General features: G+C 45.9%; 2 protein-coding genes across 2 annotated transcripts in view; both read right to left on the minus strand.

The window, feature by feature from the left end:
* The window catches only part of LOC128412039 (zinc finger protein 850-like), a 53,417-nt gene extending 41,195 nt beyond the window's left edge, over window positions 1–12,222 (minus strand). The window contains exons 1-2 of the mRNA XM_053384863.1: window positions 10,744–12,222; window position 9,700 (exon numbers count right to left, since the gene is read on the minus strand). Of these exons, the coding sequence (XP_053240838.1) occupies window position 9,700; window positions 10,744–12,083 (1,341 nt within the window). The 5' untranslated portion in view covers window positions 12,084–12,222. The remainder of the gene's footprint in view (window positions 1–9,699; window positions 9,701–10,743) is intronic.
* A 185-nt stretch (window positions 12,223–12,407) lies between these two features.
* Window positions 12,408–23,824, minus strand: LOC128412312 (zinc finger protein 202-like). The gene is made up of 6 exons (XM_053385217.1): window positions 23,595–23,824; window positions 21,900–22,392; window positions 21,618–21,699; window positions 21,252–21,334; window positions 12,575–12,789; window positions 12,408–12,435 (listed from the first exon to the last, which is right to left on the minus strand). Exons 2-6 carry the CDS (start codon window positions 22,299–22,301, stop codon window positions 12,408–12,410), a joined length of 810 nt encoding a protein of 269 aa, XP_053241192.1. The 5' UTR covers window positions 22,302–22,392; window positions 23,595–23,824.
* Between the last annotated feature and the right edge of the window lie 371 nt (window positions 23,825–24,195).

Below are 24,195 nucleotides of genomic sequence, written 5' to 3' on the forward strand. Positions count from 1 at the left end.
GGATCCCTCTCTTTATTCCTGGCCTTTCTCTCCCTCTTTCCTTCCTCCCTCCCTGTGGGGTTTTTTTTGGGGGGGGGGCTAGTCCACCTCCTCCTCCAGCTTTGGAAAACCACTTGCACATGTTTCCTCTGTTGTGCAATGAGGCTGAGCGATGTCACACAGAGTTAAAGTCCCAGGGACTCCTTTGTTTAAAGAAGGGAGATTTCGTGGGAGTCAGGGATCCTCTGATCTGCAGGAAGGAGAGCGTGGCGGAGTTGCTCCCCAGCCCCACCCCCACCCTCACCTCACCCAGATCAGGCCCCCCAAGCACCCTCTCCTGCTGCAGCCCTGGGACCCCCACCGTCTCCCCACTGCACCCTCTGGGGGGAGAGAGAGGAGACTCACCAGATCCCAGGAGGGGCAGCGAGGCAGCCCTTGCAGGACAGACACCAAAGCAGGAAAAGGACTGGGGAGGGAGGGGGCTTGGCTCTGGAGGACCAGCCCCCTCTTGCTTCCTGGCCTCTCTAGGAAGGCAGCTAAGTTCCCTTTAACCCTTGCCAAGCCGAGTCCTCCCTCGCTCAGCCCTCTCTCGCTTGGCAGAACCTCAGATTTTTATTATTTCTTATGGATTTAGGGGGCAACTGCTCCCCTGGCTACGCCAATGCCCAGATATCCTTTTGGGGGTGAGGCTCTTGGCTGGACTCTGAGCATCTCCCTCCCTTGGCCAGAAACCAGAGGAAGAGCTTGCAGGGAAAAGGGCTTTGCAGGAGGCAGGGAAGCTCCTTCTAGAATTCAGGGGTGGAGAGATAGGAGGGGATCCCAGGGTCATCTAGTCCAACCCGAAGCAAGAGGGGGCTGGTCTAGTTCCCCAAACAGGCAGCCCTGTTTAATAGGTTATTGTAATTTAGTGTTTGATTGGAAGCCGCCCAGAGTGGCTGGGGAAACCCAGCCAGATGGGCGGGAAATAAATAAATAAATAAATAAATAAATATTAATAATAATAATAATAATAATTACAACCCCCAGTAATGCAGGAATCTCAGCTAAAGCATCCACGGCAGATGGCCGTCCGATCTGTGCCCAACTGCTCTTAGATGACCCTCAAGGCAGCGGGTCCTGAGTTCTAGCCCTGCATAAACAATCTCACTGGCTGCCAAGGAGGAACCCAGCGAAGTTCAAAATAAATAAATCCAATTCTCATCATAAATGAGTAATAATTTCTTATGCATGCTTTTTATACTAATATACAAAAGTATGCCATTTCCCTTTCCAGAAATGGATGGTTGTTGTTATTATGTTTAGGGAAGCTTTTAATATTTGTTGGACTATTGTATTTTAATATTTTGTTGGAAGCCGCCCAGAGTGGCTGGGGAAACCCAACCAGATGGGCAGAGTATAAATGTATTATTATTATTATTATTTATTAAATTGATCAGGTGAGTTTTCTCCTTTCGAAAGAGGGAGGTGGAATCTCCACGGTTGCTAATAGCATAACGTTGAAAGACTAGGGAAATATGGGGAGCCCTAGTGCATCTGCTTGGCATGCAGAATGTCCCAGGGTCAACCCCTGACATCTCCTGCAAGAGCTGGATGAAATTCCTGCATGAAACTCTGGGGAGCTGCTGCCAGTCAGTGTAGGCCAGGGGTCCTCAAACTATGTTCCCTGGGCCAAATCCAGCCCATCAGCATCGTGAATCTGGCCTGCATGACCATTTCAGAACCCGCCAAGTGTCCGAGGCTGAAAGCATCTCGCCGCCTGCTCAGTCAGTCCCTGTGAGGTAAACGCCACTAGTGTTGTGGCAGCTCTACCAATGAAAGGCCAGGGAGTTTCGCCCGGGGACAGGGAAGTGTTGTCTTTTGGCTTGAAGAGCGAAGTTCAGATTGGTGGAGGAAGGCAGACTTGGGTCGATTCGGTTTCATTACGTAGACGTTTACTTTAAAGGTGGGAGAAGGAAGTATAGTCCTATTTCTGCGAGTGGCACAGGGGTCTTTCCACTCATGTCGTTTACATGCTCTGAGAGATGGGATCTATTTTGTTATTTTAATTTTAAAAGGATGGAGTGGAATCGAATATTGACCATCTTGTTAGCCTGGGGCAGGGGGCAGCAACCTTTTTCAGCCATGAGGCGGTCCACCGTCCCTCAGACCATGTGGGGGGCCAGACTATATTTTTTTGGGGGGGGATGAACAAATTCCTATACCCCACAAATAACCCAGAGATGCATTTTAAATAAAAGGACACATTCTACTCATCTAAAAACACACTGATTCCTGAATCGTCCGTGGGCTGGATTGAGAAGCCTATTGGGCCGCATCCGGCCCCCAGGCCTTAGCTTGTCTACCCCTGGCCTGGGGAGCCACATTCTGGTTGAAGGAGGCCAGGATTGGCCCCCAGGGCTTGGGATGTCCCTCCTCCCCTGCAGCAGGGCTTGGAATCCAGGAGAAAACTCTTGGAATAGCCTTGCCAGGTGCTCAGGGACGGACTCACCTGTCCCCATGTCCTTCTCTTTGCAGATGTGCTGCGGTTGCACATCCCTCCCCCACAGGTGAATATTGGGGAGAACCAGAGCAGGGACTCAGACCTGCCCTCCTTGCCCTGCACTCTCGGATGTGGAGAAGCCCTCCCTTTGTGAGGAACTGACAGCCTGACTTTTGCCTTTCATCTGCTGGAGGGAGATCAGCTGTACCTGCCGGAGGTGATCCTGGTTGCCAGATAGCTCAGCTCAGGGGGCTCTGAACCCAGAAATGCTCCAAGCAGGAGACGACCAAAGCCATCCTGATGAGTGATGGGGAAGTGGGGGAGGGAGGGGCTTTGGGGAAGGGGTTGTCCGTCTGCCGGAGAGGAGGACCCTACTGGCCCAGGTTCACGTATCCTGTTTGAAAGGGGAATCATCTTAGGGACTTCCTGTGAAAATCTGGGTCAGGAATGCTGTTCCTGGAATGGACCTACACACAAGACGTAACCGGCTGTGCATTCACATAAACAATACTCTTCTATATATTCTTATTGTCGCAGGAAACTCCCCCCCAAACATTCAGTTTGTACAAACTTCACACTCACACTCACACACTATATACGCTACGCTTCTGTTATAAATTCATAGAAAATCAACCATACATCAGATTTTCACTGTTCTACTTTTATTTTACTCCATGAAGGAAGGACTACAAAATGGGGAAGGTTTGATACAGGGCAGCCATAATCCCTTGAGCATACCAGCACATACACAGGAGCCCTGCCCAGTTGCTATGCCAACCCTGATGGTCCTAGACAGAAGACCATCAAGATCACAAAGAACTTGCATATGGGAGTGGATTCAGCATGGTCTGGAACAAAGGACAATAATCAGCTCTTCCCTCTGGGGGCAGGAAACTGCAAACTCCCCTCTGTCCCACTCAGAGGAAGACTCTTTGGAGCCTCTCTCAAATAACAAACATTTGCACACTTCATTCTCATTTTTGTCCTGTTTAAGATTGATAAGGCCCAACATGGCTTCCTTAGATTTAAAGTTTAAAAACTATGTGCACTTAAGAACATAGTCTGTGGATGCTGAAGCCAATGTAAACACAAACCCTTTAAATCTAAATCTTGGAGTACATCTCTTATTCATTTATAGAGAAGCTAAGCTCTCTAATGCGTGGGCTCTCGGGCTGGGTTATTATTATATCTACTGCCTTCTGAGCACCATTAAGTTTACGGTTTCATGTTCTAGCTTTAGGTTATAGTTTAACAACACAAATTTGATGTGCTCAGCTCTCCCTAAGGGTTCACACCTTGATTTTGTTGAAGGATCCCGGAGGTGGCCGCTGTGTCCTGGGTTCCAGGTGGTGGGCCTAAGCCACCCATTAAAAGTTACAACGGTCTCACAATTTGGACTTGGAAAGACCATTTCGCCCCTTTAACTTATTTTATTTTATATATTTTTCCCAATTGGAGATGACAAACTGGAGGGGCGTATTAGAATCCTCTCTGAGGCAAAAAGGCTTCACGGAAGTTTTGTTGTCAGGAGGAGTCCAGCTAGGGTGTTTAGAAGAGTGAGCTCCCATTTCCCTCTAATACCGAGGGGGGGTTGCTCGATAGCCAGTTACACAAGGAGATACATAAACAGAGATACAAGAGATGGACAAAGGGGGGGAGGGAGAGAAAAGAATATCCTATCAGTATTATTCAGTCTAACACTCAAGTGCCCCTCTCGGCCCTTTCTGGGCAAATCTGGACGGATCGGACCGGAGAAGGCTAGCAGAAACCAAAGGCAATCCCTGCCTATAACTTAAACCACAGACTAGCCTGGAACTAGCCTGGAAACCATGGGTCTCTTAACCCGGAAAAACCACGGATCCGGAATTCACTCAGCGCTGCTCACAAAACTAATCCTAGTGCGGGGCCCCGTCTTCTTCCTGAACCTCCCGCTCTACCGTCCACAACAGCCTCCTGCCTGATCTTAGAACTATGTCTCCCTACTGGACGCTTGCACCGTGCAGTGCCAGACTGGGGTCCGAGAAGACAAAGGTTTGAAAGGAAGCAAATGACAGAGAGAGAGAGAGAGATTTTCCACGACCCTTCCGGCCACGCTCCAAAGAAGAGAATCAGGAGAGAGAGAGAGAAGGACTTCCAGGACGCTTCCGGCCACACCCCGAGAGAAGACGTCAAGGAGAGAAAAAAGAAAAGTTCAGCTGCCGTGGAGACGTTATTCTTCCACCCCCCTCCCACCGTACTAACTTCAAACCATACTCACATCCTTGAATGTCTCTCGTGGATCCCAGGATCCTTTTCTTTGGCCAGCTTGACCTTGCCTTTGCTCCCCTGGTTGAGCTTTCTGGTGATGATTGATTACCGCCCGCAAAGAGGAGGCAAGGAGAGGAAAAAGGATCCCTGGGCTAAGGTTGCCCAGTGGCGCCCGATCCCCTCTATCTCCCCCCTCACCTTCACGGGAGGACCAAGAGACCCTGAGCATGGTTGCCAAACTGTTAACGGAAAAATCTGAGGGCTCCCTTGGACAAAAACAAAGACACCAACCAGGATAACTTGGAGCAAAACAGCAGCCTGTAGGCTTGGCCTTTATTGAACTGTTGCAACAGGGTGCTCCCCTCACTTGCAGGAGAGAGGAAGGACCCAGAAAAATAGTGTACAAAGCCTTATAAAGACTTTTGAAATTGCCACCCTGTAGATCAAGCCCACCCCCAGAAACATCATACATACATCACAGAAGGGGTGTAACCCAAGACAACCCCTCAGATACATCACACCTACATCACAGAAAGGAGGGGTTGTGGTGGTAACCTGAGTGTCCTGTCCCCTGGCTGGTTCTTCCTTTCCCCCTCCCCATGAATACTTTCCAGGTGACAGAAGGGAGTTTGCAGTTTCCTGCCCCCAGAGGGAAGAGCTGATCATTGTCCTTTGTTCCAGTCCATGCTGAATCCACTCCCATATGCAAGTTCTTTGTGATCTTGATGGTCTTCTGTCTAGGACCATCAGGGTTGGCATAGCAACTGGGCAGGGCTCTTGTGTATGTGCTGGTATGCTCAAGGGATTATGGCTGCCCTGTATCAAACCTTCCCCATTTTGTAGTCCTTCCTTCATGGAGTAAAATAAAAGTAGAACAGTGGAAATCTGATGTATGGTTGATTTTCTATGAATTTATAACAGAAGCGTAGCGTATGTAGTGTGTGAGTGTGAGTGTGAGTGTGTGAAGTTTGTACAAACTGAATGATGGGGGGGTGTTCCTGCGACATTATCACAATATCATGGGCTTCATCCGTTGTACATATTCTAAGTAATGTAAATGAATATAATGTCATAATTCAACATATTTTAACAAATTAACAAACCTGTGTATGGATAAAGTTTGTTTTACACTTGTTGTTTTAAAAGGCTCACTTTAAGAAGAAAACCTTACAGCTGCAGATTGCTGTCACCTGTAACTAAAAGCAATGCTGTGCCTGTCTATATACATTGTAAGAGTTGTTGTTCACTGCAGAAACCACTATGTTATAAGTTCCATTATCTGGATACTTCATATATGGTATGTACTTTTATAGCACGATTGTTTATACAGTGGTACCTCGCAAGACGAAATTAATTCGTTCCACGAGTTTTTTCTTCTTGCGAGTTTTTTGCCTTGCGAAGCACGGTTTCCCATAGGAATGCATTGAAAATCAATTAATGCGTTCCTATGGAAACCGCTTGCCAGGCTGGCGGTGCGGAGAAGGGCTTTTCTCCGGACAGGTCCGGGAACAGAGGGGAAGGCGCGCTGCGTTTCTCCTCTCTTCCCGGAGCTTGCGGGGCTTGCGGTGAGGAGAAGGGCTTTCCTCCCCACCGCCAACATTCAGAACAGCATTCTGAATGTTGGCAGTGGGAAGGAAAACCCTCCTCCCACTGCAAGCCTTCAGGACAGGTACGGGAACAGAGGGGAAGGCGTGCAGCGCTTCTCCTCTGTTCCCGGGGCTTGCGGTGGGAGGAGGGTTTTTCCTCCCCACCGCCAACATTAAGAACGGCATTCTGAATGTTGACGGTGGGAAGGAAAACCCTCCTCCCACCGCAAGTCTTCAGGACAGGTCCGGGAAGAGGGGAAGGCGCGTTGCGCTTCTCCTCTGTCCCCGGACCTGTTCTGAAGGCTGGCCTTCAGAACAGCCATCCGAAGCCTGGCGGGGGGAGGAGGTCTCTCCGCCCCACCGCCAGCCTTCAGAGGAGCCTTCCTAAGCCTGGCGGGGGGGGGGGGGGAGGAGGTCTCTCCGCCCCACCGCCAGCCTTCGGAGGAGGTCCAAGGACAGTGGGGAAGACGCGCTGCGCTTCCCCGCTGTCCCCGGAGATTTCCCTATGGGCTTTCGTCTTGCGAAGGAAGCCCATAGGGAAATTCGTCTGGCGAAGCACCTCGAAAAATGGAAAACTCTTTCTTCTTGCGAGTTTTCCGTCTTGTGAGGCATTCATCTTGCGAGGTACCACTGTATAATTTTAATTTGTTAGATGATCTAGTCGTCAATCCACAACTCTGGTCACAGCTCCCTGAGAAAAGCTCAAGAACTCTGGGCAGAGACAATGGGTAGATCACTGGCAGGATTTTTATTACTGGGAGTAGATCTCAGTCTCTTGAAAGTTCTGCCATTGTGGCTAGTTCAAGGTACCAGCACAACTTTAATTGCCACTCATCTTGTTGATGTTAACTCATTTTCCAGTATTTTGCTATTAACATCCTAGCCGCTATTGTCGTGTAAAGAAACTCTATTTTATTCTCATTTGGTATGCTTATCATTAGAATATCAAATAGGAAGGCTTTGGTTTTCTTTAAAATAAATAGCATTTATTTTATTTTATTTTCCCTTTGGGGACATGTCCACCACATGTGGAATAAGGTTCCCTCATTTTGTCTGCATCTCCAACACTTATTGCTGATATTTATTTATTTTGACTGATTTGGATGGGGTCAGGTACCATCTAAAAATCAAATAGCATGTGGTGAATTTTAAGTCTTTTCCCATAATTTCCCTCATTTTTCATCTTCATTGGATATCCACAATCGTGTGTCCATTTCACCATCACCTCCTTCACCTCCTTGTCCTTAAGGTTCCAGTCCAGTAACAATCTGTGTGGTTCTGATAATATCTTTGTATTATTTAATAATATTTTTTTTAAAAAAATCCGCTGTTGTTCTGTCAAGTCCATTTATTTTTTATCTGGAAAAAATTGTTTAACTGGTAATCTTTCTTTTTTACTTTTGTTTTCCTTTTATATTTTTACTTTTTTGTAATTTTAGCATATAATAACAGTAGTAATTATATGGAAATGGGATAATAGTATTGAAATGAATAAAATGCTTAACTCGCCAAGATTTTTATTGTTTGCAACTTCCCAAGAAAACTGAAGGAGATTCTCCCCCTTTTGGCTTTTATCTCTTCCCTTTATAACTGTCTCTTTAAGTCCCAACAGTCCTGCCCCACCCTCCCGCTTACAGGATATCCCTTCTACAGATGTCAGCGCAGACCCAATGATGGAAAACCCTCTGCCCAATTCCTCGTGACCACAAGACTATTTATTACCTGCAGCAGCAACAACAAAAGCCACCAGAGTGGCCACAGCTATCTCTTTCCAAAGTCTATGACAGGGAGGGGGCTGACAGCCTTTTCTGTGATGTGGGTATTATGTATCTGGGGGTGGTCTTGGACTCCAGGGCGGGCAATTAAAAATGTCTATATAAGGGCTTTCATGCATGGCTCGGGGTCCTCCTCCTCTCCCCTGCGTGTGGGGGAGCACCCTGTTGCTAGTATGTCACATGCCCCTGTTTACTTTCCTAGGCTTGGGAAGTGTAAGAACAGAAGTCAGTCTTATCTCTTCCGCTCTGCTGTGCTTTTGCACTGTTCTTTGTCTCCCTGTCTGTTGCTGAAGAAGAGAGAGGATGCCATTATGATCCGTTTGGTCTCGTCTGCAAATGTGATGAGCATCCCCAAAGTTCCTTCATCCATGTCATTTATAAAGACGTTGAACAACAACAGGCCCAGGACAGAACCCTGCAGCACCCCTCTTGTCACTTTTCCCCAGGATGAGGAGGAACCATGAAGGAGTCCTCTTTGGGTTTGGTCAGTCAAATCCACCTAACAGTTACCTCATTCAGTCACACTTTACCAGCTTCCTCACATAAATATCACAGAGGACTCTGTCAAAAGCCTTACTGAAATCGAGATGCACTATTTCCACAACAGTCCACTGATCAACAAAGTTTTTAATCCATCCAAGAAAAGAAAAGAAGGAGAGATTTCTCTAGCTTGTCTTGTTTTTGAGAAAGCCATGCTTTCATCCTGTATGTTTATATTGTATAAACTTCAGATGAAGGGCAAATAAATTTTAAAAAGCATAAATGAGGATATAGACAAGCTGGAACTTGTGCAAAGGAAGGAGATTTATGTCTTTAATTTGGAAACCACATGACCCAGTGGTGCTGACTTGGATAAAATATTGGTGGAGGGCCAGGTAAGGCCCGCCTTGCACAATCCATCATATGATGCATGTGTGGGAATGTTCAGGGATGCAGGAAAGGATATATTGTCTGAGTATATCCTTATCCAACTTGTGCTAACAACTTCCACAATATCAGCAGAGTAACATTCCCTTTTATTTTAAATTTGCAGCGTCTGCGTTTGCTCAGGCTTGCTAAAGCCTCTATAATAACTGTTCTGGTATTTTCCCCTTATTCCCTCATAAAATAGAAGAGACGACACAGTCTTTTACAAAAATATAAAAAGAGTTTACTCACATTCTGTTCACAATCAGATCCCAGAAGGCGGACTTAGCTTAATGAAGTAACATACACTTGGAGTCTATCAAGAAGACAGTCCCTTTTTCCTCTCTTGGCTGGAAGCCAAAAGGGCACCTCTGGCTTAGTAGATGTTGTGTCTTCAATGCATGTGGTGAAAGAGAGAGAGAGATGGCTGCCCTGCCCTGTGCTTTTGTCATTACCTGCACAGGTGAGGCCACACCCACCTCTAGTCACATGCAGAGGAAGTCTGTCCCAGCCCAGAAGGAAACAGGAAGTTTACCTGCTGCCTGGACAAACATCCCTCCCTATGTGTAAACATGTTCACTCTAGGAATATTGTACTAGACTGCTCTTCTGTTTCACAGCATGCATGCCATTAGAATGGCAATGCCTATAATGGAAGCAACTTTTTAAAAAAGTAATATTTTGAGCCCGTAGTTCAATTTCCCAGCAGCTCCCCTTGTCCCAGAGACACTTCTAGCATTCCATCTCCTCTACCTGTGGCATTGTTCAGCAGTGGGGAAAGTGACCTCTTCACACCGGATGTCCATTTGGTGTGGCCCTTTCCAGGTTTTGTCCTGCCCCTTGTGTTTGTCTTTCATTTGTTCTCCTATGTGTGTTGCCAGTAGAAGCCAAAATTCTGTGGGTACTCTAGGTGGTGCAGAAAGCACCTAGAAGCTGACTAGAGGTTGAAGTGCCGATCAAACTTCAGTTTTGCGCTCTATAAATTCCAATTAGGAGTACTGGGGGTGGTTCAGATTCTGGGGCAGTGCTTTTGGCCAGCAGAGGGTGTCACAGGGCCAGCCTATTTTCCCTTTAAAGCAAACTTGGGTCTCCAGCTGTTTTTGGACTACAACTCCCATCATCCCTAGCTAGCAGGACCAGTGGGAAGGGATGATGGGAACTGTAGTCCAGGAGCTGCTGGGAACACAAGTGTGGGAAAGCCTGCTTCAAAGCAACTTTTCCATTTTGCCCGCAAAGATGGGACCTGTCCATGTTTGTATCTTCTTGTATTTTGTTTTCCTCATGACCTTTCTGCGTTGTTTTTTTAAGAGGGCAAATTGAAAGAGAAATTGTATGCCAAGTTGCAGAAGAATAAAAGGTTGTGTATGAAAACAACAGACCAAAAACTGGGGGGTGGCTTCCTTAAATATTTTATTGGGGGTGGGGCAAAGACCCCTAGGCCTTTAAGAGATGGCGCCTATTCCCTACACCCACAGGTCTCAGGATGGTTACAACATAAAAAAATATAAAAAAAGAAACACCACATATTAAAAGGGCATTAGATGTCAATCAGCCAAAAGCCTGGTTAAAAAGGTGCGGATTTGCCTGGCTCCTAAAGCTGTATAATGGTTTATCTGACCATTGTATGGATTCTTTGATGGGAAGTGAGATTGGCACTCTGACTGAAGCTCTTTCAACATTCCACGCACTGATAGGATTTCTCCCCTGTATGAATTCTTTGATGGGAAGTGAGAGAGGAGCTATTTCTGAAGCTCTTTTCACATACCACACACTGATAGGGTTTCTCCCCTGTATGAATTCTGTGATGGGAAGTGAGAGAGGAGCTATTTCTGAAGCTCTTTTCACATACCACACACTGATAGGGTTTCTCCCCTGTATGAATTCTGTGATGGGAAGTGAGATTGGCACTCTGACTGAAGCTCTTTCCACATTCCACGCACTGATAGGGTTTCTCCCCTGTATGAATTCTGTGATGGAAAGTGAGAGAGGAGCTCTTCCTGAAGTTCTTTCCACATTCCACGCACTGATAGGGTTTCTCCCCTGTATGAATTCTTTGATGGGAAGTGAAACTGTGGTTGTGAGTGAAGCTCTTTCCACATTCCACACACTGATAGGGTTTCTCCCCTGTATGAATTCTGTGATGGGAAGTGAGATGGGAGCTCTGAGTGAAGCTCTTTCCACATTCCACGCACTGATAGGGTTTCTCCCCTGTATGAATTCTTTGATGGGAAGTGAGTTTAGAGCTATCAGTGAAGCTCTTTCCACATTCTATGCACTGATAAGGTTTTTCCCCTGTATGAATTATTTGATGGGAAGTAAGGGAGGAGCTCTTCCTGAAGTTCTTTCCACATTCCACACACTGATAGGGTTTCTCCCCTGTATGAATTCTCTGATGCTTAGTGAGATTGGAACTCTTCCTGAAGCTCTTTCCACATTCCACACACTGATAGGGTTTCTCCCCTGTATGAATTCTTTTATGGGAAATGAGAGCAGAACTATCTGTGAAGCTCTTTCCACATTCCACACACTGATAGGGTTTCTCCCCTGTATGAATTCTTTGATGGGAAGTGAGATGGGCACTCTGACTGAAGCTCTTTCCACATTCCACACACTGATAGGGTTTCTCCCCTGTATGAATTCTTTGATGGGATGTGAGATCGGAGCTCCTCCTGAAGCTCTTTCCACATTCCACACACTGATAGGGTTTCTCCCCTGTATGAATTCTTTGATGGGAAGTGAGATGGGCACTCTGACTGAAGCTCTTTCCACATTCCACACACTGATAGGGTTTCTCCCCTGTATGAATTCTTTGATGGGAAGTGAGATCGAAGCTCCTCCTGAAGCTCTTTCCACATTCCACACACTGATAGGGTTTCTCCCCTGTATGAATTCTTTGATGGGAAGTGAGATCGGAGCTATCAGTGAAGCTCTTTCCACATTCCACACACTGATAGGGTTTCTCCCCTGTATGAATTCTTTGATGGGAAGTGAGATGGGCACACTGACTGAAGCTCTTTCCACATTCCACACACTGATAGGGTTTCTCCCCTGTATGAATTCTTTGATGGGAAGTGAGAGCGGAGCTCTTCCTGAAGCTTTTTCCACATTCCATGCACTGATAGAGTTTCTTTCCAATGAGATTTTGTTGATGGGAAGTGGAATGGGATCTCTGACTGCAGCTTTCTCCACACTCCAAATTTTTACGTGCCTTCTTCTCTCTGGGGATTTTATCGTGGTCACCTTTGCTCTCAATTTCCAATTCATCAGAATCTGCAATGGAGACAAAAAGGGATTAGAGCCTCAGGAACAAATGGAGAAGAAATGAAACGAGTTGGGTTTGTGTTCATTACCTGTGTTGTTTGTCATTTTACCAACATATTTATTATTAGATTCTGAAGAGTTGTTGAATGTTGTTTTGTCTGATATATAGTACTGGTCAAAATTGCGGAAGGTTGAAGCTGACACTGAAGATAGCCTGGGCAGTGCAGACCAGCCCAATCATGGTAGAAAAAGGAATATTTTGAAGAAGATTGTTCAAAGAAAAAAGTGTGAGTTACTGTTTATTGTGGGGGTTTAGGTTCCCAGGTGTTATAGGGGGCGCTGTTGAACTCTGTGAAAATATATGAGGTTGGTCCATAGACGTATTTTTTGAATTTCCAGGCAGATATGACGATCCCACAGGGAGCCTTACCAAGAGAGGACATGATCCCACAATTCTCCTCCATGACGTCCTTATGCAGAGCTCTCTGGTCAGGATCCAGCAACGCCCACTCCTCGTCCGTGAAACGAACAGCGACATCTTCAAAGCACACTGCACCCTAAAAGAAACCCTTCCTGTTAATAATAATAATAATAATAATTTATTATGTATACCCCGCCCATCTGGCTGGGTTTCCCCAGCCACTCTCAGAAACGTTCTGGGAGCCAGTGTAGGTCTTTCAAGACCGGTGTTATATGGTCTCGGCGGCCGCTCCCAGTCACCAGTCTAGCTGCCGCATTTTTCATTAGTTGTAGTTTCCGGGTCATCGTCAAAGGTAGCCCCACATAGAGCGCATTGCAGTAGTCCAAGCGAGAGATAACCAGAGCATGCACCACTCTGGAGAGACAGTCTGCGGCCAGGGAGGGTCTCAGCCTGCATACCAGATGGAGCTGATAAACAGCTGCCCTGGACACACAATTGACCTGTGCCTCCATGGACAGCTGTGAGTCCAGAATGACTCCCAGGCTGCGCACCTGGTCCTTCAGGGGCACAGTTACCCCATTCAGGACCAGGGAGTCCCCCACACCATGCCTCCTGTCCCCCCAAAATAGTACTTCTGTCTTGTCAGGATTCAACCTCAATCTGTTAGCCGCCATCCATCCTCCAATCGCCTCTAGACACTGACACAGAAATTTCACCGCCTTCACTGGTTCCGATTTGAAAGAGAGGTAGAGCTGGGTATCATCTGCATACTGATCAACACCCAGCCCAAACCCCCTGATGATCTCTCCCAGCGGCTGCATGTAGATGTTGAAAAGCATGGGGGAGAGGATGGAACCCTGAGGCACCCCACAAGTGAGAGCCCAGGGGTCTGAACACTCATCCCCCACCACCACTTTTTGGACACGGCCCAGGAGGAAGGAGCGGAACCACTCTATGACAGTGCCCCCAGCTCCCAGCCCCTCAAGACGGTCCAGAAGGATGTTATGGTCGATGGTATCAAATGCCGCTGAGAGATCCAGCAGAACTAGGAAACAGCTCTCACCTTTGTTTGTTTTTTAAAAAAATAATATTTATTAAAGTTTAAAAACACAGCAAAACAGAAAAAAGAAGAAACAACAACAAAAATATCAAGAAAAACAAAAACAATCAAACAACAAAAGAGAAAATACAGAAAAATAGAATAAACCTTATTGACCTAACTTCATTAGCTTGTTTCTTTGACCTCCTCCCACCTCCCTTTTTTGTATTCTGCTTCAATTAATTATTTCAGCAAATTCTTTCCATCTTTCCCAAATTGTTAACCAATAATTTATCTTAACATAGTAAAATTTTACTTTCCCTCATTTCCTTCGACTGTCTATTTAACTTAAGTCCTTTATAGTATTTATACAAAAGTCACATAGTTTCTTTCCAGACTCCTTCTAAACTTCCTCAATTTTGCTATATTTTTGTAAATATGCCTTGAATTTCTTCCAATCTTCTTCCACCAACTCTTCTTCCTGGTCCCGGATTCTGCCCGTCATTTCGGCCATTTCCATAAAGTCCATCACCTTCATCTGCCACTCTTCCCGAGCGGGTAGATCTTGTGTCTTCCAATATTTTGCAATCAGTATTCTTGCTGCTGTTGTAGCATACATAAAGAAAGTTCTATCCTTTTTTGGCACCAATTGGCCGACCATGCCCAAGAGGAAGGCCTCTGGTTTCTTCAAAAAGGTATATTTAAATACCTTTTTTATTTCATTATAGATCATTTCCCAGAAGGTCTTGATCTTTGGGCATGTCCACCAAAGGTGAAAGACTGTACCTTCAGACTCTTTACATTTCCAGCATTTGTCATCGGGCAAATGGTAGATTTTTGCAAGCTTGACTGGTGTCATGTACCACCTATAGATCATTTTCATTATATTCTCTCTTAAGGCATTACATGCCGTAAATTTAATACCTGTGGTCCATAACTGTTCCCAGTCAGCCATCATGATATTATGTCCTACATCTTGTGCCCATTTAATCATAGCTGATTTCACAGTTTCATCCTGGGTATTCCATTTCAACAGCAAGTTATACATTGGAATCTAACAACGTTTCCAATTTTGATTTTTCCACCTGAAATCCAATTTTCTTATCCGAATTGTATGCCTCCATTATTTGATAATAATGGAGCCAATCACGCACTTTATTTTTTAATTTTTCAAAACTCTGTAGTTTCAACCTATCTCCCTCTTGTTCCAAAATTTCCCAATATTTCGGCCATTTAACCTCCATATTGAGCTTTCTCTGAGCTTTCGCTTCCATTGGAGACAGCCACCTTGGGGTTTTATTTTCAAGCAAATCCTTATACCTTGTCCATACATTAAACAAAAATTTCTTGACAATATGATTTTTAAATGCTTTGTGTGCTTTGACCTTGTCATACCACAAATATGCATGCCATCCAAATACATTGTTAAAACCTTCTAAGTCCAACACATCAGTGTTTTCAAGAAGCAGCCATTCTCTCAGCCAGCAAAAAGTGGCTGATTCATAATAAAGTTTAAAGTCTGGCAGGGCAAATCCCCCTCTTTCTTTAGCATCTGTCAATATCTTAAATTTTATTCGAGGCTTCTTGCCCTGCCAGACAAATTTTGATATATCTCTTTGCCACTTCTTGAAACAATCCATTTTATCTATAATTTGTAATGCTTGGAACAAAAACAACATTCTAGGCAATACATTCATTTTTATAGCAGCAATTCAGCCCAGCAGTGATAACTTCAGATTTGACCAAATTTCTAAATCTTTTTTCACTTCCATCCAACATTTTTCATAGTTATCTTTAAATAAATTCACATTTTTAGCTGTCATATTAACCCCTAAATACTTCACTTTTTAAACCAATGTTAATCCTGTCTCCTTCTGGAACCTCTCTTTCTCAATCTCTGTTAGATTTTTCTCAAGGACCTTAGTTTTCATTTTGTTCAGCTTGAAACCTGCTACCTGACCAAATTCTTGGATTAATTCCAATACTCTTTTAGTGCTAGGCTCTGCCTCCTGCAATGTCAATACCAAATCATCAGCAAATGCTTTCAATTTGTACTGTTTAGCTCCAACTTGTATACCTTTAACCAATTGGTCCCTTCTAATCATGTTTAGAAGGACCTCCAGGACCGATATAAAAAGCAATGGAGAAATTGGGCAACCTTGTCATGTTCCTTTCTCTATCTTAAATTCTTCAGTCATTACATTATTCACAATTAACTTAGCCTTTTGTTCTGAGTAGATTGCACCTATACCATTTTCAAACCCTTGACCAACCCCCACCCCTTGTAGATTTTTCTTCATAAAACTCCAGGAAATGTTGTCAAAGGCTTTCTCCGCGTCCACAAATATAAGAGCAGCTTTAGTATTAATGTTCACTTGTAGTTTCTCCAAAATGTTGATTATGTTCCTTGTATTATCAGACAAATGTCTGCCCGGGAGAAAGCCCGCTTGATCTTTGTGAATTCCTTCTGCTAACACCTTCTTCAATCTTTTAGCCAAAATGTCTGCAAAAATTTTGTAATCCACATTAAGCAAAGATATGGGGCGGTAGTTCTTCAGCTGTGTCTTTCCAGATTCTGTTTTCGGTATAAGTGTAATATAAGCTTCCTTCCACGATTCTGGTGCCCTTTTCCCTTCCAATATTTCATTGCAGATATCCTTTAAAGGTTGTATTATCCATTCTTTCGGAGATCTGTAGTATCTTGCAGTCAGACCATCCGGTCCTGGTGATTTGCCTAATTGCATGTTTTGAATGGCCACTTCAACTTCCTGATCTGTTATTTTATAGTTCAGCATTAGTTTATTTTCTTGAGAGTTTTTTTGTAATCCATTTATTTTCAGAAAATGGTCAATGTCTATTTCTTTCTGTGTCTCCTGTGTATATAGGTGTTTGAAGTACCTCTGGAATCACTTTCTGATCTCCACTGGGTTCTGTATGTTCTTTCCTTCCACTTCCAAGTTCGTGATAGTATTGAATTTTTGCCTTTTTTTCATTTGCCAAGCCAGCTATTTCCCACATTTATTTGCCGATTCAAATGTCTTTTGTCTCATCTGCTTAATTTTCCATTCAATTTCTTGGTTCATCAATTTCATATATTGTACTTGGCGCAACTTTATTTCTTTCAAGATCTCCTGCGACTTTGGATTCACTCTCAATTTCTTTTCTCCTTCTTTGATTTTTTCTAGGATTTTATCTTTTTTCTCATTTTGGAGCCTCTTCTTAATTGCATTCTGTTGTATCAGGAATCCTCTCATAACTGCTTTACTTGTGTTCCAAATTACCCTTTTTTCAACTGTTGTGTTTAAATTTATCTCAAAAAAGTCTCTCAAGGTTTTTTGGGCCTTCTTGTTTATTTCTTCATTTCTAAACAAAGTGTCATTAATCCTCCATCTAAAGGAACCGATTGGTGTCAGATTCAATTCCATCTTAACGGCATTATGGTCAGAGCAAGTTTTAGGGCAAATTTCCACCCTTCTGATCTTTGGGGCGAGCCCCCTAGTTGTCCAGATTTGGTCAATTGTTGTCCATGTCATTTTAGCCTCAGAGAAAAAAGTTCCCTCTCTTTCCAAAGGGTTCTTCAATCTCCAAGTGTCAATCAAGTCCAGAGTGTCTGTCATATCAAAGATAGTTTTTGGTAATCTTCCATCCTTAGTGACTACATGTCTCTGTGCCTTGTCCATGTTTATAGACACCACCCCATTCATGTCCCCCATCAAAATCATGTTGTAATCCATATAATCCAACAAAGTCTCGTGTAGCTTCTTAAAAAATTCCGACTTCCCTTCATTTGGTGCATAAATGCCTACAATTAGAAATTTCTCTCCTTGTATTTGAATTTTGATTGCTATGAGTCTGCCTTGGTCATCTTTAAAAACAAATTTTGGTGACAGGTTCTCCTTTGCGTAAATTACTACTCCTCGTTTTTTAACGTTGTCTGATGAGATAAATTCTTGTCCCAATCTTTTATTAATGAGGATTTTCCTATGAAGCCTAATCACATGTGTTTCTTGTAAGCAAATCAAATCCAATTGTTCTTTTTTCAACAAATGAAAAATTTTACGTCTCTTCTCAGGGAAGTTACAGCCATTAATATTCCAACTCAATATTTGCAGTGCCATGATGTGGTTACTTTAGTTTCCCTCCAACTGCACCATGCAGTTGCTCTTCCTCTGTTGGTTTCCCTATATTGTCCAATCCGTAGGATAGTCCTGCTATATCTAGTAATGGCAAGCTTCTTTCCAACGCTGATCTTCTATCCAACAATCCTGGTTCTTGGCCCAGCTCCTTCTGCAGATCTTCTTCGTGTTTATCCAAAAATTTAACTTTGTCTTCCACTGACTTTATCTTTATCTTCTTTCCTTTGTAGCTAAAGGATAGGCCTTGAGGGAACTCCCACCTGAAGTTAATTTTGTTCTTTCTAAGTAGACCGACCAAGTCACTATAATCCGACCTAAGGTCCAAAAGATATTTCGGAATGTCCTTAAAGATCTCCACTCTTGACTGTTGTATTATCAGAGGCTTCGAGTAGTGCCAGCCCAAAATTTTGTCTCTTTCATCTTTAGATCTGAGAGTAATCAAACAGTCCCTTATCCTATTCTTCTCTTTCCTTCCTCCTCTTCGAAGTCTAAAGGCTGACACAATTTTAAAATCCTCTTTGTCCAGTTCCAAACCCCAAAAGTCAACAAATTCCTGGGTAAGAAAGTCTTTTAAACTGTCCTTCTCCAGCTCTGGCACCGCTCTAATCCTCAGGTTCGTCTGTTTTTCCTTAAGTTCAATCATAGACAATTTCTGCTTATGCTCATCCAGTTGTTTCTGCAGGTCTGGGATTCCTTCTGATTCCAATTTTATTACTTTAGCATCTACGGCAATGACCTTATATTCAGCAGCCTCAGCCTTTTCTTTAGCCTCCTCTGCAGTTTGCCTTATTTTTTTATTTTCCTCTAGCAATTTCTCAATAGAATCTGTATTTTGCTTTATAGATTCTGTGTTTTGCTTTATAGAAGTGACTGCATCATCAACTTTCTTATTAGTTTCATCAACTTTCTTATTGAGTTGTTCCAGCGATTTATTTATCTTACCTAACGCATCAGCGAACAATTGTTCTGAAGACATTACTTTCTTAGATTGTGTTGTGGCAGCTGCAGATGGAGCCGGTGTCAAAGGACCAGGTATTGATGTTCTATGTGTCTGCAAAATTTTCCCAGATCTCAATGTTTTTTCTTGAGCTAAGTCTCTCTCTTTACCATCTGCCATAACAATTAAGGGAAACAGTTCTCACCTTTGTCCCTAGCCCACCGGAGATCATCGAACCAGTGCGACCAAGGCAGTTTCAGTCCCATGATGAGGCCTGAATCCCGACTGGAAGGGATGCAAATGGTGCACTTCTTCCAGGCGTGCCTGGAGTTGTTTAGCAACCACGTGCTCAATCACCTTGCCCAAGAATGGAAGATTTGAGACTGGGCGATAGTTAGCCATATTGGCACCATCTAAAGATGGTTCTTTAATAAGCGGTTTGATAACTGCCTCTTTCAGCGGGTCTGGGAAGGGTCCCTCACAGAGAGAAGCATTCACCACCCCACGAAGCCCATCGCCCAGTCCTTTCCGGCTAGCTTTTATGAGCCAGGATGGGCAAGAATCAAGGAGACAGGTGGTTGGTTTCACTTGTCCAAGCAGCCTGTCCACATCCTCAGAGGTAACAGATTGGAACTGATCCCACACAACTTGACTAGACAGGACACTAGCACTCTCCCGCCCCGGCCCTCCTCCCACGGTGGAGTCTACCTCTTCCTGAATCTGAGCGACTTTATCTGCAAAAAACTTTGCAAAATCATTGCAGGAGATCATGTGGCCCATACTGGGCCCCGATGTAGCAGGTGGTTCCACTAAATTGCGAACCCCCTGAAAAAGTCTCCTGCTGCTGTTTTCTGCAGATGCAATAGAGGCGGCGAAGAAAGTCTTCTTTGCCGTCGCTACCGCCACTTGGTAGGCTCGACATTGAGCTCTAACCCGTGTCCGGTCAGCTTCAGAATGAGTTATTCGTCACCGGCGCTCTAGCCGTCTCAGCGATTGTTTCATTGCCCTCAGATCCGTGGAAAACCACAGGGCTGTCCGGGCTCCATGCAATCGAAGAGGGCGCTTCGGAGCCAAACAGTCAATAGCCCTGGTTAACTCCACATTCCAGCGGGCCACCAGGGAATCAGCTGAAAGGCCATCAACATGGGATAAAGCATCCCCTACCACTCTCTGGAGACCATTTGGAGCCATTAAGTGGCGGGGGCGGACCATCTGAATCGGTCCCACCTCCATGCAGAGGGGAAGGGTCGCGGAGAAGTCCAGTTGCACCAGGAAGTGATCTGACCACGGCACTGCAACCCCCCCTCCCCGCCCACAAGGCCTGGGTTGCTGTGCGTAAGAGAAATCTGGTGGACAAGCAGCGGCAAAGACAGGCCCATCTGCTTCATCCAACCAAGTCTCTGTTACACATGCCAGGTCAAGTCCTCCATCCATGATCAAGTCATGGATGGCAGTGGTTTTATGAATCATTGACGTGGCATTGCACAGCAACACTTTCAGGTCATGTGGGTATCCCTTGCTGATTCTAGTATCCGTCCAGTCAGGACCAGACTTGGAGGCAGGGATAGTCCTCCAACAACGACTAAACCTGCCTCCTCTCTAATGACATGGTCTGGTCTTAGCGTAACTCCTCCTCCTACCCGTGATCACTGAGATCGGTTGTCCCAGTGCATCCCCCCCGTGGAACATGCCCCAGCTATTTTGTGGGCTGGGACCCACTCCCCGGCAGCTCTGACCCCCCCTTAAGAACAAAATAAAACCCTTTAAAAAAGAACATTGCGCCGCTCCGAGTCCTCCTGGCCAGCAGGAGCAGCAGCAGCAACAACCGTCCTTATGAGGCTTCAGGCCCCCCCCCCCTGGGCCAGGTGGTGAGTGGCAGGAGCAGGGCCCTCACACACTGACAAATTTGAGGGCTTCATGGGGGCATGGAGAAGGGGAGGAATTGGAGGCAGGCCCCATTTTGCAGCCAATGGGGCTGGTTAGGTGAATCCAGGCCGCTATTTGTTCTCATTTGTATTCTGCTTAAATACCTATTTTTGCATTCAGATATCAATCTAGAAATAAAATAAGCCTCTTTTGGATGGGCATCTGTCTTGGATGATCTAGCAGATTCCTGCATTTCTGGCAAAAGGAGAGGGAGCCACCGGTGGCTCCTCCTTCTCCTGACTCACCTCAGCCTCTCGACCTTCCTCCTCCCACTCGCCTCCTTCCTCTTCTGCCTCTGTTTCTGGACTGCATTCTGCCACAGAGTCTCCCAGCTCACTAAGCCCTGTTTCCCCTTCAGCTTCTGACACCTCCTCTTCCCAGACTTCTCCCTCTTCTCCCTCTACCCGCTCATCCTTCCTCCACCTCCACTCCTTTGGCTCTGAGCCATCTTCCCTTCCTGGTTCCACGGCTGTTTCCTCCCACCACTCCTCTGTGCCCCACCAGTCCATGACATTGCTCCATCCCTCGGCCTCTGTCCCCACAAGGCACCTTCCCCTGACCTGATATGGTTCCACAGCCGCTGCTTCCCTTCTGCCCCCATGAAAAGGCGGATCAGGAGGTCTTGCCGGCATCATTCTGTCACCTGCAAGAGAAAAAAGGTAAGCAGGATGCCAGGAGTGCCTGCTTCTCTCACAGGTGAAACAGGGCATCTCTAACTACAGATGGGCCTTTGAGAAAGACTTACCTACTGAGAGTATTTGAACGTTTGTGGGCATTTCATATGTTTGTTGTGCAGAAATACATCTCCCCTCCTCTGGACCCTTGTTCCCAACCATCTATTCCCAAAACAAGATGAAAAGAACCCTCAGATGAGTTGGGAAACCAACAGAATGAGACCAGTGGAGAAAAACCACCTTCCTCCTTACCCAGTGGCCTCTCTCTGGTGTCCAACGGAGGCCTCTCTGCCTCACAAGAATCCAGGTCCATTTCTGCAAAGAGATCCTTTCCCTGAGAAAGAAACAAGGATTCAAAACAGAGAATGTGGAGAAATACGTACTAGAAAGAGAATGACAAAGACTTGAAGGGTGTGAGATCTCATTCCATGGATGCTTTCCCAGAAAAAGGATGGGCCATCAGCAGACCATTATGGGATGTTTTCTGTCCTGTTTGGAACCCCTTGGGAGTAACCAGAGGAAAGTCTCTCTCACCTGCTTTCTCTCCTCTGCCTGACTCAGGAGGAAACCTTCGGCCAGGGCCACCGCCTGGGAACTGGTCTCCACTCCACAGTCCCTCACCCAGCTCTCCATCTCCAGGGGAAGGACAGCCAGGAACTGCTCCAAGATCACCAGGTCCAGCATCTCAGCTTTCGTGTGCCTTTCCGGCTTCAGCCACTGATGGTCAAGGTGGTAGAGTCGGCTGCAAACCTCTCGGGGTCCTTTGGCCTCCTGGCAGCAGAACTGCCTCAACTGCTGGCTCTGCACCTCTGAGCAGAGGGTGTCCTCCTCACCCAGGATCTTCTGCACAGTGTTTTCCCATAACCCCCCACTGCTCCCAGTTTGGTTGGCATGGCCTCTTCCTGTTCCAGGGCCAGCTGAGTCTTGCTCATCCATCTGTGCTCTCAGGAAGCCTCTGAGAGATTGGAAGGAACCCTTTGGTCTTCTACCAAGTTCTGTCCGTCTAAATGAGAAGCTGCAGTAAATCCTACAAAGCAAATACATTGTTCTGTTATAGAATTTGTAGGACGGGGGGAAATGGTTCCCTGAGCAAGCATGGATGCTCCTTGCTAGGAACAAGGGCTGAAGTGCACCGCATCCCAGACCATGAGCTATCTATTTGACAAGAAAGAGGAGGAGGAAGAGGAGAAGAAATAAGTCTCTAGCCTTCAAGCAATGCAAACTGTGGAGGCAACTGAAGGGATTTCTGGGAGATTAATCAACCTGGTTTCTGCTGCCTCCCAGTCAATGCATGAAGTCAGAACCGAATGACAAAGGAGTCATTTGTATCTTGTGATAAATGGATGCTTTTCTCTAGTGGGGGTCCTGACCTGGGGGTCCTCAGGAGTTGCTCCCCAGCCCCACCCTCACCCCACCTCCACTACCTGCTTCTGTCTCCTTTTCTGCAATCTCTGCCACTGTCCAGACAGATTTGTGGGGTCAGGTCTCTTTTTCTCTCTTCCGAGGGCCAGGAATGTATCTGGCCAACCCCCTGAGGGCCAAGTGGGCGGAGCCAAAGACATCTCCCTTCTTTTTTTGATTTTTTTTGTTGTTCTATTAGATAGCTTAACACAAACTGGTTTGCAATGCAGCAGCCAGACTATGGCCTGGGATCCCTCTCTTTATTTCTCTCCCACCTTCCCTTCCTTCCTCCCCGTGGGGTTTTTTTTGGGGGGGGCTAGTCCACCTCCTGTTCAGCTTTGGAAAACCACTTGCACATGTTTCCTCTGTTGTGCAATGACGCTGAGCGACGTCACACAGAGTTAAAGTCCCAGGGACTCCTTTGTTTTAAAAGGGGAGATTTCGGAGGGATCCTCTGATCTGCAGGAAGGAGAGCGTTGCATACTTGGCCCCTCCCTGGCAGGACCCTCTCCTCCCTGATTTGGGATCCCCCTGCAGGAGCAGAACAGGCCCCCCAGGCCTCCTCCCCTGCTGCAGCCCTGGAACCCCCCCCCCCCGTCTCCCCACTGCACCCTCTGGGGGGAGAGAGAGGAGACTCACCCATAGCTGTCAACCTTCCCTTTTCTTGCGGGAAATTCCCTTATTCCAGCGCTGCTTCCCGCTGCTTCCCGCTGATATTGTTAGATATCCCGTACACTGTCCCAAGGACAGGTGAGGCTGCCGATCCCTTATTTTCGAGGCTGCTGATCACTTATTTTCCAATCTGAAAGTTGACAGCTATGGACTCACCAGATCCCAGGAGGGGGCTGCGATTCGGCCCTTGCAGGAGAGTCAGCAAAGCAACACCCCCCCTTCCTTGCAGGAAAGGACTGGGGAGGGAGGGGCCTTGGCTCTGGAGGACCAGCCCCCTCTTGCTTCCTGTCCTCTCTAGGAAGGCAGCTCTGTTCCCTTTAACCCTTGCAAAGCCGAGTCCCTCCAGCTCAGCCCTCTCTCAGATTTTTATTATTTCTTATGGATTTAGGGGGCAGCTGCCCCCCTGGCTACGCCCATGCCCAGATATCCTTTGGGGGGAGGCTCTTGGCTGGACTCTGAGCATCTCCCTCCCTTGGCCAGAAACCAGAGGAAGAGCCTGCAGGGAAAAGGGCTTTGCAGGAGGCAAGGAAGCTCCTCCTAGAATTCAGGAGTGGAGAGATAGGAGATAGGAGGGGATCCCAGGGTCATCTAGTCCAACCCGAAGCAAGAGGGGGCCGGGTCTAGTTCCCTAAACAGGCAGCCCTGTTTAGGGAAGCTTTTAATGTTTAGTAGGTTATTGTATTTTAGTGTTTGATTGGAAGCCGCCCAGAGTGGCTGGGGAAATAATTATTGTTATTATTATTATAACCCCCAGCAA

Source organism: Podarcis raffonei, chromosome 4 (genome assembly GCF_027172205.1).
Source record: "Podarcis raffonei isolate rPodRaf1 chromosome 4, rPodRaf1.pri, whole genome shotgun sequence".
NCBI classification, from domain to species: domain Eukaryota; kingdom Metazoa; phylum Chordata; class Lepidosauria; order Squamata; family Lacertidae; genus Podarcis; species Podarcis raffonei.